Consider the following 18868-nt stretch of genomic DNA (forward strand, 5'->3'; position numbering starts at 1 on the left):
TCTGTTAAGAGGCTGAGTCAACCCCAGGGCCACAGTGCAGCTGGAAGGATTACGTCAACTGAAAAAAATTAATGACCTCATCGGAACTTGAACCCCCGACCTTCCAACTTGTAGCACAGTGCCTCAACCAACTATCCTACTGCTACTAATATTAAACAGTAATGATTAANACGTGTAGTCTGTCGAAAGCCAACAGACATTTTGCATAAACATGTTGCTTCCATATTCACAGTTGAAGAATAAATCAAGCAAGAAACCAGCGCTGGCAGGTAACAAAGCCAAGCTTCCTACCTGCTTCTTGTTGGCTTCTTGTTTTGTTTATTCTTTGATCCTGAAGATTCAGATGACATGTTCCCCCGGAAATTCGGATGATACCCCAGAAGACAGAATTGTTCTGACTATACTGATCATGCTGAAACTTCTTTGCCAAAATATCTTTTTAATATCATAGTATGCTTTAAAGTTACACATCTATTAGAAACAAACTCTCATTCTACCAAGCAATACACCTGCCAAACTACTTCTGAGTTTGCAGTGAGAATACTGTGACAATTAACATTCAATTCACTTTGCAATGAATAAAATTACAAGAACTATTGCTTTTTCATTTAGTTATGTTCTGAGCTATTTATTCATCCCTATTTCAATTTCACATATAATTCCTAGTAGAGTCTTTTCTACCCTTGTATCATGATATTTGCACAGGGAGGAAAAAGAAATAAAATATGGGGGGAAAAAAAAGACCGGATTTGAAATTCTTGTAGAGGAGATTAAGAAAGGCACTATCTTCTGGGAAATCAACTAACATTCCTTCAAAATGCTTATGGACCTTATCACATTATACAGATTTTATTCCAGAAGGTACCACTTGTCAAGAAGAAGAAGAAAAAGGTTCTACCATCTCAACTATCACATTCTTATTGTATAATGATTGCTTTCATTTCTAGGATTTCTGTTGGATGTTTCCAGTTCAGTAATTTATATATCCATTATTGTGGAATTCCAACTGTAATTAAAATATATTCTAATTCTGTTGCAGCTGCAGTAAATAACTGTACATGGGCAATGGACTGTATCTAGTCTCGACACATGCTAAATCAAATTGCCTTGCCAAGTGTACATTTATCTGTGGATGGTTATATTGCACTCACAAGTATTCCTGAGCGTCCTCATCCCTGTTGCCAGCCAGACCATAAGTGGGGATGTCACCCAACGTACGGCAGAATTCTGCCGTAACAGTCAGCACAATGGAACCACCTTCCGTGTTTCTCTCCAGTACTGACTCTGCCACCTACAAACATCACAAATCACAAATAGTTAAATTATGTAGCTATACAGAATTCTGTTTTGTAGTATCCATAAATGCAAAGCTGTCCCTATGCTTAATTAGTTATGCTCTAGATGTAGGTGAGTGGCCAGCTCCATGCCCCTCCCACACCTGAGGAAACAGCCCCTGGTGCCTATTTGACAGGAGGCCATAACAGGTCTCAATAACCAAAATACAAGAAAGGAGAATAGTATTAAAAAAAAGGTAGAGCTCTCCCTGTAACAGGCCGTGGAGGCCCATAGGGGTGCGAGACGTCGAGACTTCCATACTTTCTCGACAATAAGCTCACAGATGGCGGTGAGGTTGTCAGCCTTGCATGCTGGCCGCCCTTTATCCCCCAAGAATATTCCTGGTACTCATTTCTGTTAGGGACAATTTCATCACCTCCCACCACCTATCCATAGGGCTGCTCCTCTCTTGTCTCAGGCAGGTAAGGGGAAGATGGCCTTGACTGAACAAGAGAAATGTCCCCTACTACAGCCAAACATTTGTGAGAAGGATTAAAAAAGAAATCTGCTGATGTGATGTACCTTTTCTACATTGTTCTTTGATTCTGTAACAGCCTCCTGCAGCTTCATTCTCGGTGCTTTCTTGAGGGCTATCTGTAGCTCCAGTTCGCTGTCATCAGGCTCAGTCTTGATGTTGGACAGTATCTCCTCTGGCGCTGAAAGTTGTGTCCGACTATTAATAACATTCAAAACTGCTCCTGCACCACATTTCCTTTCATGATTTCACAACACACTTTGTAGTGGAAACTATATAGGTACGTAGTATCAAATGGCTGATTATTAGTAAATAATGTATCCAAAAGTCTTGGTGCTTGTCACCTGATTATGGATACTAAGTCCAATCACCATTTGCCTGGTGGTACTGTGAAAAACCATGAAAAAACCTAAGTCAGGTTAGCCAGATGTTCCAGCAGAGATTAATAACTTTTTTTGGGGGGAGGGGGGTTCGAACTGTGGAAGTAACATGTACTTACGGTACAGTGTTTATCTCTTCTTGTAGCAGTTCAATAATATTTTGTGCTGATCTGAGTTATATTTTAAATTTATGACGACAAGCACTCGTTAACTCACTTGTTTCACTACTATCATTGATGAAAACTTCAGTGTCATCACCACTTACCACTAAACGAAATGCCATTTTGGATATCAATTAGTGTAATGATTGAAGGATCGGTAGTGATCGATCTCATGGGAATTTCTTATGCAGCTCCTAATAATTTTGTAGAAACACCAAAATTATTCAACTTATAAAATAATTTATACTCAACATTACACAGCTCTTGTATGCTGAGTGCCATTAAACTACAAGACCAAAAACAGAAATAATTTTGAACTTTGATCAAAGATAATGTACATTGTACATTTTTAATTGGTTGATAGCTCNAAAAAAAGCATGAAAGGGCAACAATGATGAACATTTTTTCCGAGAACAGCAAAATAGAATACCTAAAGTCACTTACTGAGCTCGTAATGCTAGAGGAAACAGATTTCTGCAAGGCGTCTGTCACTTCATAAACAAAATTCTTAAATGTATTTAAACAAAGAAATAGAAGTAAATGCACAAACTAATAACAGTATTCCTTCAGAGTTAAGAGGTATATTCGAAAATCGCAGGGCGACCGCTACGATAGATAAAGATGTTTTATGACTGTGCTACAGAGGGCCGGGTGGACATTGTCTAGGCCTTTTTTGTATAAACATTTATTTTTCAAAATGAAAAACACTTGCGAGGGAAGAATCATCGCTAGATTCCGCAGCTATGTGACTACTGCTGTGAGCGAATAGGGCTATCAGCAGCTGGGGATTGTGAGACAGGAATAGAGACAGGGGGACATATCTCCTTGGAGTGCCCTCGACTAACAAAAGAAAGTGCTGAATTAATTAATACACTCACGAAAAACGTCGAAAAACAAACTTTACGCTCGTTGACGGAAATATTACAAATTCAAAATTCGCTGGAAATCAAGGGACTCATAAATAACATTCCAAAATATATGTAAAAGGTAAAGGTATCCCTTTATCCGGCCGTGGAGGCCCATAGGGTTGTGAGACGTTGAGGCTCCCACATCATCTAGACAATCGGCTCCAGATGGCGGTAAGGTTATCAGCCTTAAGCTCCGGCCGCGCTTTACTCCCCAGGAAAATTCCTGGTACTCATTTCTGTTAGAGGCTGAGTCGACCCCAGGGCCATAGTGCGGCTTGAAGGATTTGGTCAATTGAAATAATCCACCTCATTGGGATTCGATCCCGCTACCTTCCGGCTTGTAGCATAGTGCCTCAACCAACTACGCTACCGCGTAATATACTCACGAAAAATGTAAAAAAATAAATAAAATAAAATAAAATAAACTTTACGCTCTTTGGTTGAAATATTAAAAATGAAAAATTCGAAGGAAGTCAAGGGGCTCATTAATTGGATAAACTACGTACATTCCAAAATATATATTTTCTTCCTTTTTATTTGCTTTACAGCCCCCTTGAGCCCTGGCCTCTGATTTTCAGTTTCATGATCATTTTACAGACGGTAGGACAACACAAACACAGAATAAACACATACACATACCAAACACCCATGCCTTGTGTGGGACTCGAACACACGATCCCGGCTTCCGAGCGAGCAAAGACAATACATGCCTTAGATTTGACCATTCGGCTACCGTGACCGACCCAAAATATATGTAAACATACAATAAGCACAGCAATTCATTTTTTTCCCCCCTTGGCACTGCAGCCCCTGTGGACCTAGGCCTACCTCCATGAACTCCGTTCACTTCGGGAGCAATTCATTAACCTCATGGATATAGTGACTAAGACTAATAGTAATTAAGTCTAATGCAAAGTGTAAGTTACAGTGTAGTGAGAACAAAATAATCTCCAGATATAAAAGCAAGTGTAGGACCACCGTTATAACCGGTTTCTTGAGATAAATGACCTACTTCAATTCTGTACATGAGAGACAGGTCTAACTGATCGTCTTCGTCCGTAAGGTCTGCTAGCAGCACCAATTCTGTATTCACGAATGTTGGGGGGGGGGTTATTCCCGTAGAACATAACAGTATTAACAACGGCGATGTAAGTCCATAATCAAAGCAGTAACATTAATATTTCGTTTATTATTGTCATGGAGGCACCCATAATGTACATTTTTGTGACTAAAACAGATGTTATGAATTATGAAGTCTAAAAGTCTGAGTGCGACGACATTGTTCAGCACTTGTTATTAATTTTGCTCTGTATTTCGGTGTTCCCGCTTAAGAATCTCGGCCCCAAAACCTACCATCCTGGCACATTGCTCCCTTAATTCCTCCAGAGAAATGTTAACTCGCCGTGGCTGCAAAGTAAAGCCATGCTTCAAGATGACTTTCAGAACAAACGAATAGGTTCACACAGTTGTGGTTATGAAGTTTACGTCTTCTGGGATATAACGCAGGGTAAAGAAGGTAAAGTTGTCCCTGTGCTTAACTAATTAAGCATTAAGCCATGAAGGTGTACTGGGTAGTGGATATATAGATCCACATTTTCTTCACCTATGCACTAGTTGGAGGTGAGCGTTCAGCTTCCCGACCCGACATGAGGAAAGAACCGCTGGTGCCTATTGGATAGGAGTTTGGGTGGGCCCCAGAGCCGGTCTGGACGACGTGAAGAAAATTCTTAACTCTGCCGGGACTCCGACTCCTCTGTCGTCCACCCCGTAGCCAGTCGCTACACCGACTGCACTATGTAGACCGTTGAAAGTCAACCGACGTTTCGGGAGAACATATCGCCTCAATCTTCAGGGTCCAAGAATAAGCCTTGCAATTGCTGCCCGCTTTCACGCTGGTATCTCGCCTGGTTTATTCTTCGATCATGATGATGGAGGCGATATGTTCCGCCGAAACGTCGATTGACTTTCAACGGACTGCACTGCATTATATCCCAGAAGATAGATCATGTCTGTTTTAACTCGCAGTATGCCAAAATCTGTACTTCACAATACTGCTCTACTGCCTTCGTACGAAAGTGTCCTTCAAGGACGCCCCCTTTTACCGTAGCGGGGGGAATCCTCTCTCTGCACACAGCTGCAACCAAAGTGTGATGCGTGTCCGTCAGTTCGTGACGTCCGCAGCACCTACAGCGCAGGTGAACAAACGTGTCCTCATTATACACTCTATGAATACTCATACAACCTGTTTGTTGTCACAGATGAGATTCTTACAACTTTTGTAGCATTCGTTTTCACACACCGTAATAAGTATTCTTTGGTGTGAAAAGCCGGAGTCTTAGAAGTCGTTTTTCGTAAATATATATAAATAAGTGGAGGAGAAGAGAGTTACAATGACTGTATCCGTGAAATGTATTTATTTTTTTAGTGTAATTTTCTTGGCTGTAACAGGAAGCGAGAGTAAACAGGTGAGTGGCATACACATACTAATAATAACGGCATAGTTTCCTTGAAAAAGAAAATCTGTTCATCTCCATTCTTCATTCGTCCATACTAGCGTTGTTTTCTGTTTTCATTTCGAAACAATTCTGGAACGCGTGCTCTATTCTTCTCAAGCATTTTATGAAGGAATTTTGTTTCTTCAAGCTCTCTTGATGTAAAATGGAAAAAGTCGTGCCGTGAAAAAATAACGATCATAGGCGCCGGAGGGAGGGAAAACCAGGCCTCCCACTGGAATTTTGAGAAAAAGGCTCATACCTGAATAAAGCAAGAAAAAAGACCAAATAACAATAAAAATATATCTTGGAAACGTTTTAATATATATTATATCCTCAATACTTCATGGCGATCAGTAAATAATCGTAAATGGCTTAAAACTAAGTTGTAAACAAATGTTCTGCCCCCTACCAGAGGAGAAAGTCCGGTCGTCACCACTGAAGACAATATAGCCTACCAGAATACAGCTTACCGCTTGTTAGGCATTGTTTGCACGTCGTGAAAGAAATGAACGCACATAGAGCTGGCTGTGTGCGTGTGTCTGTCTGACAGGATGTTTCTAATCTAGAACCGCTGAACGGATGCTAATGAAAATTGAGATGGGCATTGTACAATTGACGCCACCGCAAACTCATATTTCTTAATCTCCTGCAGTTAGTAACACCTGCAAGACCGACGCAGGAGTTTCTTTCATGTGACAGTAACAATAGTGACATTTAACATACTCCTTGATATTACGTACCGCAACAGATCTTTGACGAATAAACAACATATTACGGTGCTTGTGTGTGTGTCTCAACAAAAGAGAGGCTAGAAACCTTTATTTGGTTTACGGTTGCATGGTGATAACTAATGAACAGTTGAATTAAAGGTGCAAAATTTTGTATAGAGCTAGATTATACAAATTACAATAACTTCTACGTTAAATATTGTACCTAAATATATAATTTAAAAAATTACGGTAAGAATCTTTGATATTATGTGTGAAAAATTTATCTGGGAGCAGAATAAATGTTACATTTAAAGTTATTGGTTTACATAATAAAAAAAACAAAAAACAAACTCCGTTGCCTGTAATCCGCAAGCGACTTATACCGACCGACCACCTCTGTGGTCAAGTGGTCACAGTCCCTGGCTAGAGATCCAAAGGCCCGGGTTAGATTCCCAGCGCTACCAGATTTTCTGAGAAGTACTGAGTCTGGAACGGGGTCCACTCAGCCTCGTGAGGATAGTTAAGGACCTCTTTCAAGGAAATAGTGGCTCCATTGTAGAAAACCGAAAGTAACGGCCGCGGGGATTCGTTGAGCTGACCACGCGACATCCTCTATCCGCTAAAGTTGGCACTAACTTCGCCGACAAGCGGCGTTCGCTCGGTCGGTTTACATAATATTGTGACAAAATTTGAAGGAGTAGAGGCGATTATTGTTAGGCAGTGGCACGGTAAACACGTTTCCGCGGCAACAGATACTGACGCAATAATAGAGAACGCGGCGTTTTCTATACGATCCGCGCCCAGGCTATGTAGCGAAGAAGAGCAGCAACAGTGGAGTAGCGAAACCAGACACAGAAAATATAAGAGGCTTAAACTTGGTGGCGGTCAAGCTTACGACCGTTCAAGTGACTAAGCTGCCGTTGTAGCATAAGATATGTTGGATAATGTGATCTGCTTTATAAAGCCTCTACTGTCCATACTGACAGAGGACTTGTGTATAGTTCAAAAAGAAGACATTTCAATAACATGCTACATGTGCGATACATACACTTGCTGAAAGGATGCGAGATCTCAATTATTATTAGTCACAAAAAAACTTCAAGATCAAAATAATTTTGAAACATTGTTCTAAAATATTAACCAGCTGGTTCTGTTACTTGTGATTTATACTATAAATGCTACTACTGCTGCTGTTTTTGCTGTTACCACCCCCACCTCCACCACCGCCACCGCCATGATTACTACTACTTTCACCAGAAGCGCCACCGTTTCCACTGCTGCTGCTGCTGTACTGCTACTGCCACCACCACTACTACATTAATAATTAAATTGAATTTGATCCAGCTCTTATTTATTAATGTGAAAAATTAACAGCCCAAAGGCCAATTACAGTATGAGCACAATAACAAAATCAACAGCAATTGATTTATTAAAGTGCTCAACAACAGATCAAAACACTGGAAAGTTTCTAACTACACGTAATATGTCATCATATTTATTAACACTAGTGTTAACAATAAATCTACTATAACATTAGGCTGAAAATTTTCTTCGATTTTTTTGGGGGGTTTTGTTTATATGGCCTCTGTGGTCTAGTGGTCAGAATTCCTGCCTATAGATCTAGAGGTCCCGGGTTCGATTCCCGGTGCTGCCAGATTTCCTGAGAAGTAGTGGGCCTGGAAATAGCGGCTCCGGTCTACAAAACCGAAATTAACGGCCTTGGGGATCCAGTGCGCTGACCTCATGACACCCTCTATCCACAAAAGTTGACACTAACTTCGCTGACAAGCGGTGGTCGCTCGGTCGATATAGTTCGCTTGCAGACTGAGGCTACAGAGTTTATGAATTAGTCAATGTAGTGGTTTTCCAGGTGAAAGAAGCAGACTCAAGTTTTCACCGTATGAGAAAATTATACAAAAAAGGAAGGAAAATGTAATGTTACGAATCAATCCTAACATTTTTAAGCCTGGTGAGAAAATATATTCTACATGGCTATGGAAGTAATGCTTGAAATCAAAGAGGATTCTGAGGTATCTAACACACTGGGAACATGCTAGTAATTTGTTACATAATTTGTAATGGAAGTTAACACTGTCACTTTTACAAGTAAATACTATGACTTAGTTTTTTATCAGTGCTTAGTTTCACACCATTAACTAAACACAATTCCTCAACAGAGTCTTTATCACAATCCAAAGACCTATTACTTCAACATTCTTGATAAAATAATACATCATAAGACTGTCTGCAAACAAGAAATAGCTGGAAATATGAATGGATCAACAAATATCTTTAACAAAATATGAAGGGTCAAGGAAAATAAAGTTGTTCTTTGTGGAATATCAGACTTCATAATAATCTTATATGAACGTGTACCAACAATAAGAACTGATGCATGTCTACTGGTCAAGTAGGTATGATATTAATTAACTGAGGAAAATGATGTGGCACGACATCAAAACAATAATACGCAGCAGCAACAGCAATAATATCAACAGCAACAACAATAGCAATAACAACAATTTGGCTATTATACTGATATGAAGTAATAACATGTTGCTGTCATTATGTTAAGTCTTGTAACTGTGGCCTCTGGTGTTTTTTCAGAAAGTACATGTCACAGTCTATTATGAAACACTGTGCCCTGACAGTCAGCGATTCATTAAATTCCAGCTGTATCCTGCTTGGAAGGATTTAAGGGACCATCTTATACTAGAGTTTGTACCATTTGGGAAATCTTCTGTGAGTACATCTAAAAAGTCCTAAGATGAATACAAAGAACTTGTTATTTATTTCTGCAAAAATTTCATTTTTCAAATTTCAAAATGCTTCACAGCCCATAAGAAATATTATGTGCATCTCCTAATTCCATTTCATATATCTACTTTACCCAACTGATTTTATTAGATAAATCATAGATATGATAAAGAATAGTGTGCTGTATTAGAGTCAGCTGTTTCTGTAACTGAAATAGGTTAGATATTGGTGTGGAACAAATTATGTTACATATATTTCATTTTCATCTGCTCCATACCATCCACTGTCCAACAATTTTGGAGTAATTAATTTCCAACAATTGTCTTTGTTCAAGGCAAACTGTTACTGCTAAAAAATAATTAAATAACACTGGCTAAAGAAACTCATCATATGAAACATTTGTATGTAGGCCTAACAAGAATTGCACATTGAATTAATATTATATTTCAGCATCCTGTTGCACTGGTTAATCATTTAGTTCACAGGGGTAGCCTTGGAGGTGCAATTTATTGCCATTTTTGTATATTGGCAACCATTCACGAAAACCACTCAAAACTATGTACATTATATTGAACATCAGCAACCTTCATATACAACATAACTGCTGGATATAAAATCAAGACTCCACACTCACAGATACAGTCCACACCACAATTGAAGGAACAACAGAATAATAGAAGGAAACATCAACAAAGCGAAATATTTTAAATTATTTTAACCAAATTCAATTACAATTTTTACCCAATTTTAATAAAGTTCTACAAACATTTTAGAACAATAAATTAAAAAATAATGCAGTCCAGCAATTACATACATCATTTACTTATAAGGTCAAAACATGTTGTGGAAGAGAAAACTATAATACATGACAACACAGCACACCACCAGTCTACTAACATGACAAGGATTTGCACCTCCAGCACTGTCCTGTGAAAGAAAAATTAATATAAGCAATTTTCATTTGAAACTGTTTTGGATATTTTTAAATATTTAAGGGAAGAGAAGGAAGTACAATGTCTGATTTCAATGTGATATTTTCAGTACAATTCACTTTGAAACAAGAGATTAATATCTGAAAAATAATGAACATGTGAAACAATGAACTATATAAAATAGAACTGAAAGTAATTTAGAAAATATGTGTATTCATTTTAATATACTGCTCTGCTATTTACTGACTTCATAGGTTGCCTGATGATTCAGAATCAGTTACCGCACCCATTAACACACATCCTGAGGAGAGAGTGGCAAAAGGAATTGCTTAAAGAAATGAAAAAAGCAATGGAAAGAAACCTGTTCCAGTTGCACTTTCATACAGATTGACTGGATCTAGAATGTGGGTTAAAAAAGAAGTATGCACTTAAAAACCGAACAATGTATTAATGACATTCATTGAAGACTGCTTATTAAACAATGCATTTTATAGAGGATACTGTCTCAGAAGCTGAGATTATTCTTTTGATTTCCTTCTTTAAATAGTGCCAGGTGCAGTATTTTAATAAGTCTGAGATGCATTGGAAGCACAAGAATATGTCTGAGTGCGCCCATTATCCAGTCAAGAGAAGTGATCCCAACAGGACAACTGATAAAATATTTACATAAAATCAGATCCACCCCCTCCATCCCACCTCCCCCTCCCCTCTCTATGGCTCTGCAGCCCTTTGGAATTTGGCATCTTTTTTTATTTTCTCAAACCTATGCACAGTCGGTAGGATGGGGGATCAGCCCATCACAAAGCTGCTACCTACACACAGAACAACACAAACACAACATAAATGCATGGAGATGTCGATGCCTCAAGTGGGATTCAAACCCATGATCCCACTGTTTGAATGGGTGGAGACGGTTCATGCCCTAGACCGCGCAGCCGCTGTGATCAGCTTCATAGGACATGCCCATAATAATTCTAAATAGCTGAAAATATCAAAGATATGAAGGGTATGAAGATATTTTTTGGATCTGTCTTTGTCCATAATACTAAGAAGATTCATGTTATGTTGTTGGCGTTCATGATTATTGTTAATGTAGAGCCCATTGAAAATTGAATGGAAAACCTCTCCAGTTGTTTTATACAGATACGCTATTCTGTCACTCTTTACAGATTCTGTAATATTTCATAAATTACCTTATAATATTAATTTCAAATAAAGAAGCATGAACGTGAAACTGTAATACACTGCATGCATACATAGTCAAGATTTTGTTAACTGCTGTGGCAGGAAATGTTTTTAACACATCCCTGTACATTAACCTCCTAACTGACACTGCAAGAAAGTCAGTGCATGACAAGAAACAATTTAACTTGTGGCCTTATGGGGGTATATCATGTAGCTTCATAGGTCAACTGAAGACTACGCCTGACATACACAACCAAGAACACCATAATCTAAATTTTCATTGCCCTTACAACTTCAAATATCAAATGCATTGTTCGTATTACTTACCACCATGGCACTACAAAATGATTGTTTGCTGCACTAAACTCACTGTCATCCAGAGGTCATATTATAAAACATTTATTCATAAATTTCTGCTTTAATTTCATATTTCTCCAATGCAAACTACACATCAATCCCATTATGACTTCTTTGGGATAACTGAAGTACATAAACTATCAAGTTCTCCATTATTTGGTATCATTGCTGCTAAACTTCATTCCTCCAGTATTCCAAACATTCTTCTTTCATTCTCTATTTTCACACAATTTGTATGCCCCTCCAAAGCAGGAGATTATGTTTCAGAATGAATGCTGTTCTGCATATTTCAACGTTTGTTTGCAGGGAAACAGATTTGATGGTTTCAAGTGTCAACATGGAGAACGAGAGTGCAGGGGCAACTTAATGCAGTCATGTGCACTGAGTCTGCTGAACTCTTCAGGGCCACAAATGGAGTTTGTGTACTGTGTGATGAGCAGTGTGGATGGAAGCCAAGAAGGAAAACGAGTATGCTTCTAGATGTCATACATGGGAGAAACCATTTCTCACCCTCAAGAATTTAAAATTTTCTTACTCTCACATACCATATTTACTAGAAACAAAACTACAAGTAGTGTGTTTGTTCAAATTTAAGTATAATTTATGAAACGGAACAAAGTAAGCCCTGAAAGAAATGTACTCCCTCTACTGAAGATTAACAAGTCATAAAAGTTATATTTAATGTACAAATTATGCATATGAAGAATATGTATGGGTAATTTCATTTTAGGAATATTATTAGAGTGATATATTCGTCCTTTATCATGAAAACTGCAAAGGATAAATTTTCTTTAATGTACTCCTGTCATTCACTTATAATCAGGACATTTGTCAAACCTTAATGAACACCACAGATGATATAACCCGACATTTTTTCAGTGCTCCGAGAAAGTTGGAATCAGCTGGGCTGCCGTTGATAGCTGCACCAAGTCTACAGTTGGCACGACTTTGCAGCTAATGGCACAAGAAGAAACCTTAAAACTAGCTCCTTTAGGACTTGGATTTGTTCCCACCATCACATTCAACAAAGTAAGAAAACAAAACACTATCACTATCTTCTGAAAGTAACATGGAGGGAGGGTTTTCATTATTTTCCTTAATAATGAAAACCCTCACACAGTATAACCAGCACTCATTCTAAGACTTTATCAGAGTACCTTATGATTACAAGTGAAGGCTTGTTGCAATTTACAGATGAAAGGAAAAAGAATGGTAATTATTTTTGTGTGTGAAATACAGTACAGCATTACAGTATGATACTAAAACCCCATAGCACTGTGGTGTGAACGTATAGTCATACAGTTTATGCTTTTGGATTGTGTTTAATCTTACAAAGGCACCAAGCAATGACGTTGAACCAAAAATGCCCAGCAATGGAAACGAATGTAGACAGAATGGGTTTTGAAACATTCCATCATATTCCAATTAGTGAATGATATGACAAAATAGGCTTCTAGCCTAATCTACAAAGATATGATGTAGTCTGGTTTATCTTTTACTTAAATATTCTACAGAATTTTGGCTTTCCTTCTTGTTATCAACATTCTGTATTACATTCGGTTTGATTGTGTCCCACAGTCATACTTCAATTAACAGTAACACAGGCTGTTGCCCATAAAGATACATACAATGCAAAAACTATTTGATTATATGTATATCAACTGAATCAAGATATCAAAATATTACCCCAAAACTCAAATAAGAGCTGATATGGAAACAAAAAATTTTAGCACTACAGACGTAAGTCTTACAAATAAATACATAAAAGCCACAAAAGAAAGCAACATGTATGTAGATAAACTGAAGAGTGTCATGCTAAACGCAAGCAAAGTAAAAAGAAACTCAGAAACCTCTTAATTTTTAAACTTTTAAGCTTAAACACTTTTTACTAGATTCATCACACATGAAAGAATATTTCTACTTTGAAAATCTTCCATAATTTTCTACCTCTTTATTTTATTTCTGTTTTTGTACACACATGCGAACATGCATACACATATACTTCATTGTTTTGTTATCTGATCTAATTACCAATTTGTTTAATTTTAATTGCATTTATGGCTTACTCAGAAACATGCTACATTTGTGTATGTCTTACCTGCTGATGATCAAATCTTATAGTGAACCAAGAGAAACAAATGTTTCTAAAATGTAAAGTTTGTGCTTGAGTGAAAACTTCTAATTATTAGCAAAATCACAAACATGCTGAGACATAAAAGAAAACGAAACAGCATTGCAACATCTTAATAGTTGTACATATATTGTCATATTTATTATTATTTTGGTTTCTTTATTTCTTTGTTTCTTCTGCAACTGTGTCATTAAGTGAGGTCCATAATTCTGATGTTACAGCATTATTTTTCATTACCTTCAAAAAACCAAACTGTGACATTAGAAAAATATAAAAATATTTTTCTGTTAGTGTTATAATTATCTGAAATGAATATATTATTTCAGAAATATAGTCAACAAGATCAGAGAGATGCACTGCAAAACTTCCGAGGCATAGCCTGTAGATACCTTGGTTCTCCAGCACCACCTGGCTGCCAAATATGAGTACTGACAACACTGGAATGCCTTCTTCAGAATATTCTGGATGCTATGCTGCAATATTTATTCTGCATTATAAAGCAAATTCAGTGTTCAGAGCAGCAACATGAGACTTTAAATTTCTTACATGTTGCTAAGAATTGGTTAAGATTTCAATACCTGAATAAAACTGTACTTCTGTAGCACATAATAGAACAAAAAGATGATAAAAATGATTTTAGTTTTGCTTTTTTCTTTGTTCTTCCTGAACTTGATTTCAAACTATTTGTTTCTTATTATGCAAGTGTGAAAACTTGAAATAGAGCAGATGTGGATATTAATTAACATTTAAACAAAAACTAACTCTTGAAATTCTGCATTGCACCTGTTACAACATTTCCTAACCTTACAGAGACTCTGTATTTAGATTTGAGATATGTTCCAGTTTACAAATTGTATTTATTTTTTAATATTCAGGTTTCATTATAAAGGTAACCGTGTTCATAATATTATGTTGTGGCATCCTGTTACACATTATTAATTAATTAACAAATGCCTCTGACATTCCGTCTTACATGCAACAATTTTTTTTACATCCATGCCACTTTACCACTGAGGAAAGGTAGGTGGCTGGGTGAGCCCCAGAGCCAGTCTGGGCAATGTGAAGAAGTGAAAATTCTTGACTCTACTGCATCTCAAACCCTGACCCCTCGGTCATCATTGGCGCATAGCCAATCGCTATACCATCTATGCTGTACCAGCTTCTCATGCTGTACATGTATATTCCACAAATTGTTTTCTTGTCTGACAGTGTGTTGTACAATTAAAATGAAATAGTACATAACAAAAAAACTACTTGTGAGATACTAAATAATTTAATTTCAAAATAGTTACATCTGTAATCACACAAAACTAAAAGAATACCACAAACAAGTGTACTTTAAATGCACACAAAAGTATGCAGTCTACACAATAATATTCTGCATTTAAAAACAAAGTAGACACTGTTGTATCAACATTGGTTTTTACTGATTCTACATGTTTCAATCCTTATACTGGATCATCATCAGGCATACAATGATACCAGTCTCAGTTGTTCAATTACTTCTAAATATTTGCATCTAATTCTTCAATAATGATCCTTATTGTGCTTTTGAGAGTTTTTAAATTAATAAATTGAATCTTTCAGTTAAAATTTAAAAATTAAAAACTAAAGATTAAAACATAAAAATTAAAATTGTACAAAAATGGAAATGAAATATTTTGTGATAAATCTCTTTAAAACTTTGTGACCGCCACGTGTTGACATGGTTTTTTGGTGGTAGAAGGAACTACAGTGTGGGGCACCTGCTTGTTTGGATCTTCTTGCATAAGTGAGGTCATGTGGTCTTGACCTTACTATCGTCTTGTGGAGCTCATGCTCATTATTCTGTATGTTATCCAAAAGGTTGTTTATTTGGACCGATCTGTAACAGTTATTTTAATTATTATAAGCGAAGCTTTAGAGTATGTTATTATTAAACTCATTTTAATACAGAATATTGTTGTGTAGACTGCATACTTTTATATATAGCTATATACCTTATTTATAACACATAACAGGATGCATTTTATTAAGAAGTGTACTTCGTTTCATCACTTTATCACTAGCTTACTTATACTTAAAATTTCTGACAGAATTTCACTGTGTTGAATCCTAAGGCTATGATTATGTGTACATAAAACTAAGAGGCAGTAGTAGCAAGGAAAAGTGATGCAACTGTGACCACTAGGATACTTGATACTGCAGTAAATGAACTGGATTTGCAGTCTGCAGGATTTGTATTTGCAGCTTTGAGGTGAGAGCAAACTACAGATTTGAAGTTGTTCACTGCTTCTTGTTGTTCTTCATAGCTGAATGTCTGAAAGAAACAAATGCACACTGCATAAAAATCCTACAATTGTCAATTTAATTACTGGGTTTTCATCTTTGTCAAGAGCTTGTGTCAGATAAGATATGGTCATGAAAAGTGCCAACTTTTGTGATTTACCGATATAGTCAGGTAGAAGTTTGCAAGCATTTTTGTAGAATATTCCTCCAAAACATCAGCACTCTTGCCAGATTACATGGCATCACATACCAACAGATAGTTTTCATAACCAAATCTTTCATAAACGACATAATCAAGGCAAAAAACAAGACACTTAGTGTGGGGTTCATATAGAAGGCAATACCCTACATTCTCTGGATGAAATTACTCTGTTAGTGAACCAAGATGATGCTATTTTAGGATAAGTTCATTGAACAACTGCATGGTTAACAAATATTATACCATCTTTCAACACAAAGAGTTTCCCAATAAACAAATAAGGAATATGATATAACATATAATTTGCAAACACCATTCTAGATATTTTGGATGTTGAGTGTTTTGAGAACATCCACTTCTTCAGTCCCATTTAACTTTTCAGAAGAGCTACTGCAGCACAGTTTTCAAGGTTTCTATTATTTGATACTTTGAAGACTATATTTTTAATGCTTTAATGCTCCATTGTAACTTTCAAACCATTCACTGCAAGTCTGCTAAGAATATGACTATATTATACCACACCATGATCCAAGTTTCTGTTTCAATAACCACATCAAAATAGACTAGAAAGAAAAAAAAATATTCCCATTATTATAGCTGAGCACAAGGAAAACCTGCAGCTATGTAACTATTTCCAAGTGTTTCTTCTGGAGCATGCATGAAATGGCAGAATGTTATATATGTGTTAATAAGGAGACTGGAGGTGGGGTTATGACATCAGTGCCCATTGTATTTTGATATCAATCATTGCCCCCCGATCCACACTGAAACAACAATAAGGAACTTTCGGCTGCTCAATATTTCCATGTACTTATGTAGTATAAAGACAAGCAGCAAGTGCTGGAAACTTGGCATTCACACAGGGACAAATTATTTAACAAAAAAGCTATTCTTTGGTGTTGCTGGAGTTGCTGCTGCTCACATAGTTATCAGTGCAAGTAAATTGAGAAGATAGCAGCGTAAATTCTGGATAGAGACCAACCTTCAACAGCAAAGGAACTGTCTTGGAATGCAGCTAATGGAAGATTTGATTATTACTCTTTTGGCTTGGAACCTGTAGCCATTGCAATTTGGCTTGTATTTTTGTATCTAACAGTTTGGAACATTCTTTATCAAACCATAGCTTAAGCTGCTACAATTTAGCCATGGAGGATGAGGTGGGCAGGGCATGTAGCACAAATGGGAAGAGGAGAAATGCATATAGGATATTAGCGGGAAAGTTGGAAGGAAAGAGACCACTGAGAAGACCAAGGCGTAGGTGGGTGAACAGTATTAAAATGGATCTTAGAGAGACAGGATTGGATGGTATGGATTGGATTGATCTAGCTCAGGTTAGGGGCCAATGGAGGGCTCTTGTGAACACGAAAATGAACCTTCAGGTTCCATAAAATGCCAGGAAATTCTTGAGTAGCTGCAGAATTGGCAGCTCCTCAAGAAGGGCTCAGCTCCATGAGTAAGTAAGTAAGTAAGTAAGTAAGTAAGTAAGTAAGTAAGTAAGTGGTAGAATATATTATTGTAAAAACGCATTCACAAAAACCATAAAGCAGTAAGCAAATACTAAGAGAGATTACTTTAATCCTAGAGAAGATTTACTGCATTATATTGTATATATTATGTAAATGTTATCTTCTAAGCAAATAATTAACTTTTCCTTTCAATGACTTGCCTCTGAAGATGAACAATAATGTTCAAAATATTTCAGATAATGAGTGAAAAATCCATGTTACCTAGTTACAGCAAGTGATATTAGAAAACTGAAGTTTAAGCTTCTGATGTGGAATACCATAGTTGATACACCAAATTCATATATAGTAGTGTCTTTGAAAGCACTGTCTAGTGATATACTCGTATTTCTATGCCTAAGAAACCTGCTCTTCTGACCACATAATTATAAGGAAGATGAAAAACATCTGTTTCAAAATTAAATTTTTCTTTGCTTCTGCTCAGTCTACATGATCCTTTGTTTTATCACATTGAAGAATACGTTATGATTATGATAGATTCAGCAGCCATTGAAATCTCTTTCATATTTAATGAAAGGCAAAAAGCAGATTCATGTGGCTTTGTTCCCTTGTGAAGAAACATATAAACAAAGAAATATAAAAAATAATGAATATATAACACAATAGGTTCTTCACAAGTGTTAGAGATTAAAATTGCCTTCTCATTCATAATATGGTAATTCACTCAATTACACATCTGACCTGAAGCAGGTACAAAGTGCACGAATAGTTTAATCTTAATTCTTTCTCATAGAACAATGATATCATAATTGATCTGCCAAATTTATCATATTTATATTGTAGTATAAGCAAGAACAAGCTTTCAAAAAGGTCTAAGCACCGTACAATATATTCATTCAAATGAAGGAAAGAGTGAAATATCACTTAAAACTAAAAGTGTAAAATGTTTTTTAATCATAAAAAAGTAAAGAAAAGGTATTCTTTTAACAGGCCATGGAGGCCCATAGGGTTGTGAAACATTGAGGTTCCCACATTTTCTAGACAATCAGCTCGCAGATGGCTGTGAGGTTGTCAGCCTTATATCGACCAGCCGCCCTTTACTCCCCCCCCCC

The 18868-nt window shown here is 36.8% G+C and overlaps 3 protein-coding genes and 1 long non-coding RNA gene across 5 annotated transcripts in view; 2 read left to right on the forward strand and 2 right to left on the reverse strand.

Annotated features, from left to right (window-relative positions):
• Positions 1 to 1110: 1110 nt before the first annotated feature.
• On the reverse strand, positions 1111 to 2597 carry LOC111867055 (U4/U6.U5 tri-snRNP-associated protein 1-like). Of its 2 annotated transcripts, none has more exons than XR_002843281.2 (3): positions 2310 to 2597; positions 1858 to 1991; positions 1111 to 1291 (listed from the first exon to the last, which is right to left on the reverse strand). XR_002843281.2 is itself a non-coding variant. In XM_033752523.1 (3 exons), exons 1-3 carry the CDS (start codon positions 2523 to 2525, stop codon positions 1148 to 1150), a joined length of 348 nt encoding a protein of 115 aa, XP_033608414.1. In that variant the 5' UTR covers positions 2526 to 2597; the 3' UTR covers positions 1111 to 1147. The 2 variants fall into 2 exon arrangements, 1 of the variants encoding a protein (XP_033608414.1); XM_033752523.1 differs by having other exon boundaries at positions 2456 to 2597.
• Positions 2598 to 5422: 2825 nt separating this feature from the next.
• On the forward strand, positions 5423 to 14551 carry LOC111867068 (GILT-like protein 1). The gene is made up of 5 exons (XM_023856550.1): positions 5423 to 5724; positions 9072 to 9206; positions 12002 to 12163; positions 12575 to 12724; positions 14153 to 14551. The coding sequence occupies exons 1-5, from the start codon at positions 5650 to 5652 to the stop codon at positions 14249 to 14251; spliced, it is 621 nt and encodes a 206-aa protein (XP_023712318.1). The 5' UTR covers positions 5423 to 5649; the 3' UTR covers positions 14252 to 14551.
• On the forward strand, positions 6030 to 8938 carry LOC117282530. The gene is made up of 2 exons (XR_004513295.1): positions 6030 to 6713; positions 8335 to 8938. It is a non-coding gene; the product is annotated as an uncharacterized LOC117282530 (long non-coding RNA).
• Positions 14552 to 15630: 1079 nt separating the features above from the next.
• The window catches only part of LOC111867067 (GILT-like protein 1), a 41407-nt gene continuing 38169 nt past the window's right edge, over positions 15631 to 18868 (reverse strand). The window contains exon 6 of the mRNA XM_023856549.2: positions 15631 to 16125. Coding sequence (XP_023712317.1) covers positions 15949 to 16125 — 177 coding nt within the window. The 3' untranslated portion in view covers positions 15631 to 15948. The remainder of the gene's footprint in view (positions 16126 to 18868) is intronic.

Source organism: Cryptotermes secundus, unplaced genomic scaffold (genome assembly GCF_002891405.2).
Source record: "Cryptotermes secundus unplaced genomic scaffold, Csec_1.0 scaffold176, whole genome shotgun sequence".
Lineage (NCBI taxonomy): Eukaryota > Metazoa > Arthropoda > Insecta > Blattodea > Kalotermitidae > Cryptotermes > Cryptotermes secundus.

Coding starts and splice junctions, on each gene's coding strand:
- LOC111867055 (XM_033752523.1), bottom strand. CDS start 2,525: ATGAGATCGATCACTACCGATCCTTCAATCATTACACTAATTGATATC. Junction 1,992..2,455: donor AAATGGCATTTCGTTTAGTG/GTAAGTGGTGAT, acceptor CACAACTTTCAG/CGCCAGAGGAGATACTGTCC. Junction 1,292..1,857: donor CAAAGAACAATGTAGAAAAG/GTACATCACATC, acceptor TGATGTTTGTAG/GTGGCAGAGTCAGTACTGGA.
- LOC111867068 (XM_023856550.1), top strand. CDS start 5,650: ATGACTGTATCCGTGAAATGTATTTATTTTTTTAGTGTAATTTTCTTG. Junction 5,725..9,071: donor CAGGAAGCGAGAGTAAACAG/GTGAGTGGCATA, acceptor GTGTTTTTTCAG/AAAGTACATGTCACAGTCTA. Junction 9,207..12,001: donor TACCATTTGGGAAATCTTCT/GTGAGTACATCT, acceptor GTTTGTTTGCAG/GGAAACAGATTTGATGGTTT.